The sequence below is a fragment of the Thamnophis elegans genome, chromosome 13, assembly GCF_009769535.1.
Source record: "Thamnophis elegans isolate rThaEle1 chromosome 13, rThaEle1.pri, whole genome shotgun sequence".
NCBI lineage: Eukaryota > Metazoa > Chordata > Lepidosauria > Squamata > Colubridae > Thamnophis > Thamnophis elegans.
The window spans coordinates 23,765,706-23,779,221 of NC_045553.1; the positions used below are offsets into that span (position 1 = coordinate 23,765,706).

At 47.9% G+C, this 13,516-nt stretch overlaps 1 protein-coding gene across 3 annotated transcripts in view; it reads left to right on the plus strand.

Annotated features, from left to right (window-relative positions):
• Positions 1 to 13,132, plus strand: part of LOC116517027 (ankyrin repeat domain-containing protein 23-like) — a 56,055-nt gene extending 42,923 nt beyond the window's left edge. For 2 of the 3 annotated variants that reach the window (XM_032229777.1, XM_032229776.1), the window contains exons 7-12: positions 1,876 to 1,983; positions 6,075 to 6,173; positions 6,550 to 6,648; positions 6,741 to 6,839; positions 9,048 to 9,146; positions 10,897 to 13,132. In XM_032229777.1, the coding sequence (XP_032085668.1) occupies positions 1,876 to 1,983; positions 6,075 to 6,173; positions 6,550 to 6,648; positions 6,741 to 6,839; positions 9,048 to 9,146; positions 10,897 to 11,001 (609 nt within the window). In that variant the 3' untranslated portion in view covers positions 11,002 to 13,132. The remainder of the gene's footprint in view (positions 1 to 1,875; positions 1,984 to 6,074; positions 6,174 to 6,549; positions 6,649 to 6,740; positions 6,840 to 9,047; positions 9,147 to 10,896) is intronic. The other variant, XM_032229778.1, reaches the window with a different exon arrangement.
• The last annotated feature ends 384 nt before the right edge of the window (positions 13,133 to 13,516 follow it).

Here is a 13,516-nt window from a genome sequence, read left to right on the forward strand (position 1 = left end):
CCCATTATTCAGGATGCTGCTTATAAACACTCTTTATACATATTTCCCAGATTAAGTGTGATTTCATCTCCTCGGTTTGGGAGTCTTCCTCTGTATATTTTTCAGCTCTTACTCCTCTTTCCCCAAAAACATTTTGGATAGCATTTAATATACATGTATAAACATTTTTTGGATAGCATTTCATATACATCAACATGATAGCCAGCATCCAATGAAGTATGAGAAGGAGGAGGAGGAGAAGGAGAAGAAGAAGCAGCATGTAAAGATTCCTTTGCTTTCATTTGCTCATTCATTTCTCAGCACTATTTTTTAAGATAGGACAGTCTCGGGGGGAAGCCTCTATTTCTGGAAAGGACAAATGTAAAAAGGATGGCGGATAAAAACTTGGAACGAGAAGATAAATTTATCATTCTCTTTCGGCTTCTTTATATAAAACATAAAAGATTTCTTCATGTCCGTGGTGTTTCCTTGGCAACAAGAAGAAGGTAGTTTGCCATTCTTAATAAAAGGAATAACAGAGTAACAGAGTTGGAAGGGACCTTGGAGGTCTTCTAGTCCAACCCTGTTCAAGCAGAAGACCCTATGACATCCCAGACAAAGTGGCTCTTGTTTCTTCTTCAAAGCCTCCAGTGATGGAGCACCCACAACTTCTGAAAGCAAGCTGTTCCATTGATTAATGGTTCTCATTGTTAGGAAATTTCTTCTTAATTCCAGATTGCTTCTCTCCTTGATTAGTTTCCATCCATTGCTTCTTGTCCTACCCTCAGAGGCTTTGGCGAATAGATTAACCCTATTGTTCCTTATGGCTCAAATATTGGAAGACTATCATGTCACACCTAGTCTTTCTTTTCATTAGACTTTGTTGTTGTTAGTTGCATACGACTCATCGCAACTCCATGGACAATGTTCCTCCAGGCCTTCCTGTCCTCTACCACCCTCTGGAGTCCATTGAAGCTCACGCCGATTGCTTCGGTGACTCCATCCAGCCACCTCGTTCTCTGCCATCCCCTTCTTCTTTTGCCCTCCACCATGAGGCTCTTCTCCAGGGAGTCCTTCTTCCTTCTCATTAGGTGGTCAAAGGATTTGAGTTTCCGCTTCAGGATCTGGCCTTCTAAAGAGCAGTCAGGGTTGATCTCCGCTAGGACTGACCGGTTGGATCGCCTTGCAGTCCAAGGGACTCGCAGGAGTCTTCTCCAGCACCAGAGTTCAAAGGCCTCCATTCTTTGGTGCTCAGCCTTTCTTATGGTCCAACTTTCACAGCCATCCATTGCAACTGGGAAAACCATAGCCTTGACTATACATACCTTCGTTGGCAGGGTGATGTCTCTGCTTTTTAGTCTGCTGTCTAGATTTGCCATAGATTTCTTCCCCAGGAGCAAGACTCTTTTAATTTATTGGCTGCAGTCCCCATCTGCGGTGATCTTGGAGCCCACTACCTTTGTAGTGTCAGATTTCACTAGACTAGACATATCCAATTCTTGCAACCATTCCATGGATAGAGTAGAATAGAGTGGAGTGGAATAGGATAACAGAATTAGAAGGGATCTTGGAGGTCTTCTAGTCCAACCCTCTGCTCAGGCAGGAAACCCTACATCACTTCAGACAAATGGTTATCCAATCTTTTCTTAAAAACCTCCAGTGCTGGGACATTCACAACTTCTGGAGGCACGTTGTTCCACTGATTAATGGTTCTCATTGTCAGGAAACGAACCGTCCTCCAGGGGCTACAGGGAGTCAAAAAAAGTTAATATGGCAGCCTGAAACTCCCCGCACTTAACTTGCTTCAACTCTCCCTCCCTTATGCACTCTGATTCTCTCCTTTTGAGCCCCCCAGTAAAACAAATCTGAGATCATTTCTGTCTTTTCTTTTCTTAGATAGAATCGGTGGAGCCAGAGCAGTTTCTTGATGCCGCACTGGAGAACCGGATTCTTGTTATCGATAAATATCTGGCCGATGGCGGGGACCCCAATATCCATGACAAGGTATGGTGGGGACACCAAGGAACACTTACCCCCTACATCATTTGCCAAGAGTCTCACCTTTCATCTGAAAGATGTTTGACGATTCAAACAAAGGAAGGGTGGGAGTATTCTGACTGAGGCTTCCCAAACTCCTTGTCCTGACAAAAACCCCTTTCATTAATTCTGAATTCTGCTCATTCATATCCAGCAAAGTCTTTCGAGGGAGGATTTACAGTCACGGACCTTATCTGGCTTGGAGAGCTGCCAGGCCGATCTCTGCAGAACTTGACCAGGAGTCTCGGAGAGACACGAACCAATGAAGCGAACTAATTGTCTCCTGCAAACTCCACTCCCCCTTCGCTCCTCTTTTATTTCCTCTGGGAGGGGCCATTCATTGTCCACCTGTGGCCTTACTTCCAAATCGACCCCTGTTCTTTAACTGTTCCCTTTGTCTGGCAACTCTGCGCTTGCGCACACTGGAAACAGCCTCCAGATGTTCATCTGCCTCACTGATGTCTGGCTCTGAAGGCAGCTGATAACTGGCATAAGACCCTGGCCCCATCTCTCCCTCCAACACAGAGCCCATGTCAGAGCCTTCCCCAGACTCCAGAACTGGCCCATGTTCCTTCCCAACCGCCTCACTGTCTGAATCTGCTGCCAGCTACACTGGCAGGCCACAACAGGGAGAAGCATATCCCAAGATGGTTTGAATTTGAAACATAAAGCAGTTTCATTTTAATATTACATACATTCTAACATTTTATATTTATAGTCCCTGAATAGGAACCCACAGGGTCATAAAAAGGGAGCTTAGCTCTACGATACCTGTTTTTAGTGATACATCAGGGCATCTGAATGAATTGAGGCAGAAAATCTGGATTTCCACTCCCTCTTTCTGAGCTATATATACAAAATTTTGCTTTTTTCCCAAGTGGTTTTCTGCCAGTTGGGTTGGTCTCATTACAGTATCAAGGTACTCAAGCACCACCTGCTGGCTACCAGGTGCATTGACGGAGTCACATCTATAGACCAGATGGATATTTTGGCCGAAATATCCAAAATTAAAATCCGTAATGCAGAGTTATATAGGCAAAAGCACAAGCAACCTTCCAGAATTTGCTTGGCTATCATTCCTAGCAACGATAAGCCACATGTCCCTTGTTAGAGGTGAAGGGAACAATCCTTCACTAACCAGCAAAGATTCCCAGTGTTTGATTAATTGTGTGAGTTTCAATTGAGCCATTCATAATACCGGCAAAATACTTTGGGTAATGTAGGAAGTTAGCACCCACCCAAAAATGAAAATACGGAAAAATGAAATATTTTAGGAAATACCGCGTTTCCCTGAAAATGAAGACAGAGTCTTATTTTACAATACAATACAATAGCAGAGTTGGAAGGGACCTTGGAGGTCTTCTAGTCCAACCTCCTGCCTAGGCAGGAAAATGGCTATCCAACATCTTCTTAAAGACTTCCAGTGTTGGGGCATTCACAACTTCTGAAGGCAAGCTGTTCCACTGATTAATTGTTCTAACTGTCAGGAAATTTCTCCTCAGTTCTAAGTTGCTTCTCTCCTTATTTCTTTTTGACACCCCACCCCCCCCCCGAAATAAGCACTTAGCCTTATTTTCAGGGAAGTCTTATTATTTTTGAGGTGCAGGAGATGGGGAGCATCGTCATCTCATGGCTGCTGCTATGTTGCAATATTTTCAGGGAGGGCTTTTTGGGGGGGGGACTGCTTCTTTTAATGCATGCATTCAAAAGCCCATTTGGGCTTATTATCCAGGGAATTCTTAATTTTGGGATATTAAAAGGGCAGAATATTCCCCCCCCCCCAAAGGGAAGCAGAAACTGACACACACCCAACCTTTGTCAATGGGCCATTTAAGCCTGAGCCAGTCTATTCTACATAACAAAGATCTACACCCCTTCAGCTGCAGGGTGATGGGATTAAGACACGGCCCTCAGGACATGATAGGATTAGCCCTCTACCCATCTCACCATGTGCCACCTGGGAACACTGCATCACCCAGCAAGGCTTAACCAAGCCTGGGACTCAGGACAGCCTACAAAGTTAGTTAAGTCCCTCACCCCCTGGGAGTCTGACCACCAATCAGAATACATTTCTTCGAACAGGAAGCTCTAAAGTGGGGCCCAGAGAGGGTATAAAACCAGGGCACTCTCAGCATCAATTCCCTTTTTTCCCCAGCATCTCAAGCCAGGTAATCCTGTCCACCATTTAAACCATCTTTCCAAGCAGCCTGTGTTTCCAGTGTCTTTTCCCCCCACTTGGAACTGAACCCAGATGGACATTTCTTCCAACAATTTAGAACCATGGTTCAGAATAATGCACTTGTTTTTCAGACTTGGAAGTTTGGAAAAGACATTTTGTTTTAGGAGAGGCGCTCCATTTCCCTTTTCCTTCCACCCATTAAGTAGCATTTTATTTTTAAAAGATATGGGGAAAACGAAGTTTGTTTCGGGACAAAAAAAATATGTTTGTCTTTGGAATCTCTTTTCAAAGGATCATGGTAAAAATGCCATGTGTGTTTTGGCGTGTGGCAGCATTTATGAAAAGTTTGGTTGGAAGATGGCCGTTTGCTTTGCAGGAAAGGAGAATATCTTTGCATTCAATTATTGTTCTTTTTAAACATGTCCTTTTATTGAACGTTGAGTCACCTTGATCTTTAATTTTAAAAATATTTTTTAAAAAAGAAATGGGGGTGGTTTTTTCTCTCTCTAAACCATCCAAGAGCAGTGATACAGAAAAGGTGGCCTTAGATCCCATTTGTTTGCTGCACTTAAAAGTTCTGGCATGTGAAAAGTCTGTAATTCTGCAAAGTTGCTCCTTGAGGGCCAGCCTGATGGGAATTTTCCAAGAGGAAGAGAGAGCTTCGGCATCTCCAAGTAGATTCTATTCTCTTCCGATACCTCATTTTTCATCAGCTGAATAGGTTTTTTCATGGGGTAGAGAAACTAATGAGATCCTCATTCATCCAGATCATTATCATCATCATTATTTTTTTAAAAAACCATAATCCCTTACCGGATGGAGTTTGGGCAACTGAAAGAAGCTAGCAGTGTGTTTAACGGCCAGATGCCCTTCCCTGTTGCCAATGCAGAGTTTTGTTCAGGAGATATATTCTCAGAGTGCCCAGAGAGAAATATCTGCCTCTACCTAGGATCGAACTCACAGCCTCCTGATTGTGAGGCGAGAGCTCCGCCTCTAGGCCACTGCTCATTCATCCAGGTCATGGTTGTCCCAAAGGTGCTTTTTCCAAAAGACAACTGGACTTTGGTTTTTTAAAAAAAACATTTTGCTTCTCATGAACTGAAGAAGCTTCTTGGATGAGAAGCAAAATGTTTTTAAAAAGAAAAGTCCAGTTATCTTTTTGGAAAAAAGCACCTTTGGGTAGAGAAACTAGCACCAATAAAGGAAAATATTTGTAGCTCAGGGTTGAAGGGGTCCTTAGTGCTTTCTGAGTTGGTTGTTTTCCTGCAGACATTTCATTACCAAACTAAGTCATAGCATCAGTGCTACTCAGCATTAACACTGAAGATGTTACCTAGTTTGGTAATGAAATGTCTGCAAGAAAACAACCAAGCTCAGAGATCACCAAGGACCTCTCAGAGAAATGGTGTAGGGCCGTGATGGTGAACCTATGGAGAAGCAGCATGCAGCTTCCTCTCCATAGGTACATGAGCAGTTCACCTCCGCTGCGGATGCGTGCATGCCTCCCACCGGCCAGCTGGTCTTTGGGTCTCTGCCACGCATGAGCGGAGGGCAGGGCACATGCCATCGCTTATGTAGGGTCTCCTGCTTGGACAGGGGGTTTGACTAGATGACCTACAAGGTCCCTTCCAACTCCAACTCCGTTAGTAAAATTAGTGTGCCTACAAGTGAGTCTCAGGGTGTATCCGGCACAGAAGGCTTTGTAAGCAGCGCTGAAGCCTTCTCAGTAGATGCCAGCCGCCCTGTTCTTCTACGCAGTGCTGCACGCAGGGAGATAGGATGCATTAGGAATAACCCTCCCAGGGCCAGAGTGGTGAGAAATCCAGACTGCAGAATTATCCTTGAGAGACAAATCTCTTCTTTACTCTCTCTGCTACAGTTCAAATGCACAGCCCTGCATCGAGCCTGTTTGCGGGGACACAAAGAGATCGTGGACAAGTTGCTGGAAGCAGGGGCCAAAGTCGAGCCAAGAGACATGGTGAGTCTCAGTTGACGGTGTTTCTGAGCAGGGGTGAGTTCCAGCTTTAGTGTTACTGCCGGTTCGTTTAGGGGCTTGCTGCGGACACTCTCGATGTGTGCTAGTAGTAAAAAAATGTGTTTCTGTGCATGCACAGAAGCAAAAAAAACCAAAACTAATATGGTGATAGAACCAATAGAACTGTTTTGGGAACTGGTTCCTGTCCGGGAACTGATAGGCAGCTTCTCCAAATTGGTTTTCTAAACTTCCCACGAGGTGCATTGGAAGGTCTTCTCCATTCACCCCCACCCCCAAGAGTGGGAATCTGACTTGTTTGGAAGGTTGGAGAAGGCCCAAGAAGGATCTTAGGGAGCATCTTCTGCTTTGTTTGGTGCAGCTTGAGGCAACCCCCTTGTTCTGGGCCTGCCGCGGGGGACATCTGGAAATCCTCAAGGCACTGATCAGCCGTGGAGCCAAGATTTCTACCCGGGACAAGGTAAGGGGTGGAAAGAAGGGGGATCCCCTTTCCTGTATCTAAACAAGCCACATCCCGAGGATTCTTGGTGGACCTTTTCCTTCTGGTTGCAGCTATGGAGCACACCCCTGCATGTGGCGGTCCGTACCGGCCACTCTGACTGCGCTGAGCATCTCATTGCCTGTGGAGCGAAAATCAACGCCCAGGATAAGGTGCAGGAAGCCGGGTGGGGGGGAATGCTTCATGCGAAGGCAGGGGCAGCTGTGGGTTTCACATTTTGTTATCACTGGTTCGCCCTGTGCGCGCACCCGTTTGTGGGCATTCGCGTCCCTTCCACACATGTGCCTGGCTTTCTGTGCATGCGCTTTGCTCACACGCGCACCTTCCGTGCATGTCACCTGCTTCAAAAATATGCCTAAATAGGACAGCATAGAGCAGGGAGGTTGAGCGGCCCCACCCGCGATTTCCACTACCAGTTTGGGCAAACCAGTCCGAACCTCTGGGCGTACCTTATCGTGGCCATCTCCATCTCAACCTTAACTCTAGTGCCATTCTCCCAATTATCTTTTTTTGTGGGAGAAAGATTGATAATAAGGAAGCGATTTGCTTCAGCCTGAACCTTGGGTGATCAGGACTCTCAATGCTCAAGGGAATGTCGTACGATGGCCAAGTTCACACATGCTGAGACAAGGACTGGATGCTGACATCTTGCTGAATCGCTAACATCCCACACCGTTTGTCAAGTGTGAAATATGAATGGAGGGAAGGAGGGAGAGGAGGAAGGACAACAGCAATAGCATATATATTGCTTCATAGTATTTCACATCCCTCTCTAAGCAATTTACAGAGTCAACCTCTTGCCCTTAACATGGATGGATGGAAGAATGGACGGAAGGAGGGAGAAGAAGCAGGGAAGAAAGGATGGGAGGGAGGGAGGAAGGCAATAGCAGACATATACCTCTTCACAGTGCTTTACAGCCCTCTCTAAGCAGTTAGGGAGGAAGGGAGAAGAGGCAGAGAAAGAAGGAAGGATGGGAGGAAGGCAGGCAGGGAGAGAGGGAGGAAGAAGAGAGGATGGGAGGCAGGCAGGCAGGCAGGATGGGAGGGTGTTCTGAGTTCTTGATCTTAGTTGAACTTTACATCTGTCTTCAGACACAGTAATGGATGGATGGAAGGAAGGAAGGAGGGAGGGAGGGAAGGGAGAGGGAAGGAGGAAAGAAGGAATAGCAATAGCACTTAAGATTTATATACTGCTTCACAGTGCTTGACAGCCCTCTCTAAGTGGTTTACAGTCGGCCTCTTGCCCCCAACAATCTGGGTCGTCATTTTACCCCCCTCGGAAGGATGGAAGGCTGAGTCAACCTTGAGCCTGGTGAGATTTGAACTGCCAAACTGCTGGCAGCCGACAGGCAGCAGAAGTAGTCTGCAGTACTGCACCCTAACTACTGAGGCTCATATAAACCTGACTCCCAAGTTATTAAAATGCAACTACTTCATTTACCAAACATGCAAAGCTCAAGAAGGAAACTTTTTCTGGGCTAATGCGATGGGTCTGGAGAATATTCAGAGTCCGACTTGGCTTCGTTATCGTTTGTCTCTTTGCAAAGCATGAATCCAGTGCATGCAAATTATGTCCATTATGCAATGGATGAACCAGGTCATGTAATACATATTCTTCTCTTTCCTTACCAACGATGCCATTCTTAAGGGCTGGGCAGGGTCTCTGCTGGCTGAAGTCAGCCCTGGGCTTTTCCAGTAGCCCCCTTCCCATTTTTGAAGGAACAAGATGGAGGGGATTTTGTGTATTTTTTAAATTGGCTGTATCTACAAAATAAGTTTCACTCGGTCGCTAAGGAGCAGAGGTGATATTCAGCTTGTTCGTACCGGTTTGCCTGAAACGGTAGTGGAAATCGTGGGTGAGTCTGCCCACCCGGCTCTATGCTGTCCTATTTAGGCACGCTTTTGAGGCTGGGTGCATTCATGGAAGGGGTGTGTGTGAGCAAAGCGCATGCACAAAAGGCCAGGTGCATGCACGGAAGGGGCGTGTGCACCCGCGAAGCGAGTGGCAAACCAGTGGTAACAAAATGTGAAGCCCACAGTTGCTAAGGACGCAACAGGATAAAGGCATCCAACCTTGGCAACTTTTAAGACTTTAAGACCCAGGGGAATTCTGGGAGTTGAAGACCATAAGTCTTAAAAGTTGCCAAGCTTGGACACCCCAGCAATAAGACGCATTTGGACTACACATCAAACTTGGTTGAGACTTGGTTTTTAGCAGCTTAACCTGAAATGCAAACCCAAACTCAAGTCTGTTTGGTTAGTCCAAACCACCGTGCGAGGCCAGAAATATATAAAAGTTAATTCGTAACCAAGTTAAAGTGTGTTGTGTGAACGCAGACTCTCTCTCTTTCTCTGGCCAGGAAGGAGATACACCCATTCACGATGCGGTCAGACTAGGACGATTCCAGGCGGTAAAGACCTTGTTGATGTACGGGGCAAATCTTAACATCCAGAATGAGGTGAGCACAGAAAAAAACCTGGCTGGGCAATTCAGGAAGCTGAAAGTCCAGGGGTCTTAAAACGGCCAAAGGTTGGACACCCCTAATTTAACCCCTTAACTGTTCCTCTTATCCCAGGACAGCATGTAGGATAGTTCCCCACCCAAGGAGTATTTTGCAGTGGCTGGAATGGTGATGGATAGCTGAAGAAGTCAGGATAAAATGCACCTCCATTACATAGGTTTCTTTTGATAGAAAGTTACCACACCAGAGTAAAAAAGCAAAAAAAAAAAAGGGGGGGGGGAAAGGATCTTGTAGTTTTGGGGAGAAACAGCAGGCATGAGATGGGGTGGAAGGTAGACTTTACTAGTGGGGACAAAGTTGAAATGCATAGTAGATGAACATTTTCTGCAGGAGCCCTTCAGTTTAGTGGGAATATTGGTTAGGTTCAGGAATGGGATTGAAAATTTTTAGCAACCTGTTCTCTCCCTGGTTGCTGGGTGTGCGTGGCCTACTCAGTCTCCTCAAGGTGAGGGGGGCAGTTTTTGCCCTCCTGAGGGTCCAGAGGTTTTCCCTGAGACTCTGGGAGGGCAAAAACGGCCTCCCCTGGGCCCATTTCTGGACTTCCAGTAAGCCCACTTTTCACTCTCCCAGAGCCTCCGCAAAGGCCCTGTACTTACCTGGCATGATGAATGGGCTGCCTGGACACTCCTGGAAGGGGAGGGGCGGGGGGGGGGCAGCCGGTCCTTGCAACAACCAGTTCGGGGAACCGGCTGAATCTCCCCTTTGGTTAAGTTCCTTTACAGCAGTTACAGATTTATGTTCTCTGCGTATAGTAAAAAAAAGATCCTACTTCGATGATCAGTGAGTAGAGGCAGCAAAGAGTCGGGAGTGGTCATGTAGCCCGAGTATAGGTTAGCCCTTCTTCATGAGGACTAGCATGCTGCTGAATAAGAGAAAGGAAGTTCCCAAAAGTGCCTTTTCAAAAGGCGACAGAAACAATGTCCAGAATCAGAATGGAGCCAGAAGGGACCTTGGAGGTCTTCTAGTCCAGCTCCCTGCTCAGGTAGATCCTATTCTAGTAATGGAGAACCTTTTTCGAATTGGGTGCCTACTGCGTGCGTTTGCCTGCCCACCCCCATAATGCCCCCCGGCACTGTGCCCCCTGCACATGTGCGCATGACGCCCGATGCATGTGTGGACAGCTTTCTTGGAGCTCTGGAGGGCGAAAATGGCCTCCCCCACCTGCCCAGCAGCCCCTCTGGTAGGTCTGTTTTTCACCCTCCTCAGGCTCCAGAGGCTTTCTAGGAGCCTGGAGAGGGCAAAAAACAGCCCAATGCGCAAACCAAGGTTCAGGAATGGACTTCCGGGTTGCCCTTTGGGCCATTTTTCTCTCTCAGGAGGGTTCCCTGAAGCCTCCGGAGGGCAAAAAACAGCCGAAAATCAGCTGGCCAGCATGCGCATGGCAGAGCAACACTTCACATGCCCTCAGAAATGGCTCCGTGTGCCACCTGTGGCATGCGGGCCATAGGTTCGCCATCATGGGAATAGAATAAGAGTTGGAAGGGGCCTTGGAGGTCTTCTAGTCCAACCCCCTGTTTAGGCAGGAAACCCTACACCACTTCAGGCAAATGGTTATCCAACATCTTCTTAAAAACTTCCAGTGTTGGAGCATTTATGACTTCTGGAAGCAAGCTGTTCCGCTGATTTTTTAATTATCTGTTTAAACAACTAATTGTTTAATTATGAGCCACTTCTCTTGTCTTCGCAGGAGGCAGTCACTCCCGTAGATCTGGTGAAAGACTGGCAGACGGGGATACGGGAGACGCTTCAAATGTGCGCCAACCGGCAGCAAGGCCTAACCAGGAGCTGCTGAATGTGTGTGGTGGTGGTGGGGGGCTACCTTGAATAATTGGGTGTTGACTCTATAAGCTGGCAGCCCCCCTTTTTTCCCACTCCACTACCCTGCGACCAACTCACCATCCTTGTCCCTCTTTTGCACCAAACTCTGCATGTCTGCCTTTCCTCTTCAGCAACAAAAATTGTGGGGAGGGGTTTCTTGCATCCCCAGCTGATACGGGGGGAGTCAGATGGGCTCTAAGGACCTCCTGCAGCTTTTTCTCTCTCAAGAGACTTTTTGTGAGCAAAGCTGGTCAGGGGACGGGCCTTTGCATGCCTGCATTCCTCCAGACTACCTACAGAGGGCAGCCTGGTGGGGCTTTGAGCAAGGCAAGTCTCCAAGCAGCTCTGCCTTCCAGCCTCCAAACTCCAGGGAGTTTAAGCATCCCAGGAGCCTGGGGGCTGCAAGGAGAAAGGCCAGAGATGAGGATATGTGAGGCTCCCCTGGCCAACTCCAGATGGCCAAAACGGGCTGGATCCAAGGAGCTAGCAGTGAGGGATGTCAGTTTTAAGGGAACTAGCCAATGGCAGAGAGCCAGGTCCTGCAGCTGGCTCTCTGCTCCAAGGGTCAGTCCCACTGGCCCAGCTGCTCCCTGGATCTGTGGAGGAGCAAGCCCGACTTTTAGGGGAAGCTGAGGTCGAGCTGTCGCTTAGGCAGAGGAAGATATTTCTCTCTGGGCACACTTGAAAATATATATGCTGAACAAAACTCCGCATTGGTGACAAGAAGGGCATCTGGCCATTCAAACACTCTGCTAGCTCCATTCACTTGCACGAAGGATTAGGAGGTCGTTCAATGAAGATGATGATGATCTGGCCTCACTTCAAACCACAGTGGTGTTCTCTTGGCAGGCAGCTCTCCTGGAAGGGGCATCTTGTCACAGCCCTCCCTGATGCTGGGGTTGAGGGCTGGGCGATGTTCTTCCAGAGGTGGAGAGGCCCTCCGGCCACTAGAGGGAGGCCAAGTTGAAATCCTCTTGAGCTTGTTACCCCAAATGATGAAACTCTTCTTGAATGAGTCAAATATCCCCTGGTGAAGATAACGAGAGGATCCACCTTCCTTTTTGGTCCCTCTCTTCAGTTGGTGAAGCCACCAGCAGCTGGAATGAGCCAACCTGCCATGGCCAACTCGCCATAGGACAACTCGCTTGGGGACAATTCAATTTATTGAAGATAGCTTTCAGAAATCATTTTAATTTTTGCCATTCATATTTCATTTTGTCCTTCCTTCGGCATCCTTTCTTTTAATGATCCTATTCCACTATTTCAGGGCTCTCAAACTCAAGGCCCAGGGGCCAGATCCGACCCACGGATGTGGTTAGATCTGACCCGTGAGGCTTTCCTGGAAATAGTGAAGGACTGGCCCCTAGTGCCTGCGCTCCAGCCTAGGTCAGCCGGGTACTGATCTAAAACTTGGTGCCAACCCATCTGGGCTGGAATGCAGTCAGCCTTAAATCCGTGGGGCCAAACTGACGTCAGTGAGCGGCTGCCACTGTCCCCTGGGGACACATTGGAGACAATGGATCCAGCCCCACAGGCATCCCCGACACAACAGCAAGCTGGCCACAACCACCCTGTTGGCTGCAAACACCCAGCCATGATCACCCCATCCATGCCTCCCCCCCCCCCACGGTCAACCACAACCTTGATGCAGCCCTCAATGAAATAGTGTTTGACACCCCTGCATTATTTCTTCCATATTAGTGTAACTCTTGTCCTGCGTAGACTTGGCCATGACAATTTGCCCGTGTTGAATTGTCATAGACTCACGAGCAGCTGCTCCTTTGTCATCATTTCCAGCCACTGCTGATCCCTGGTTGTCCTCGCTCTCGCTCCTTGATACATTAGACAAGAGAAGGAGGCCTACCTTGGTGCTGCTGGCCAAGCTGAGCCCTCCTCCACCAGCACTTGGTCCTCCTAACAGCACAATTCCTCCAATAGACAAAGGGGCCATGTATGGCCGACAGTGGGTTCCGGCAGGCACTACTGCAGGTTCGCTCGTGTCCGTGCTTTGCACGCACGTGCTTGATGCATGTTGAACGTGCATGCGCAGTGCAATTAAAATTGTTCCACACATGCACAGAAATGAAAAACAAGATGGCGCTGCTGCCTGCGCCACTCAGGGAACCGGTTTGGGGGCATGGCAAGCTTGGGTCGCTGCCAGTTCCAGTCCCACTACCGGTTTGTCTGAACCGGTCCAAACCGGTAGGAACCCACCACTGTCCATGACGGACTATTCCAGAGGGGGGGGACACACACATGCCAATCAGGCATCCCCTCCCTCTAATTGTAACTCCTTTGCTTGGGGGAACTGGGTTCTCCCTACTGGCCTCTACCTATTCATGACTTCAAGGTCTGCCTTCAACGAACGTGTGCCCCAGAGCCAACCTTGCTCTCTCTCTCTCTCTCTCTCAAACTGGAACGAGATTTGTACCGTACTGGCTCTGGTGACTATTTATTTATTCCCGCCCTCCCCTTCTCGCTTTTCCAGA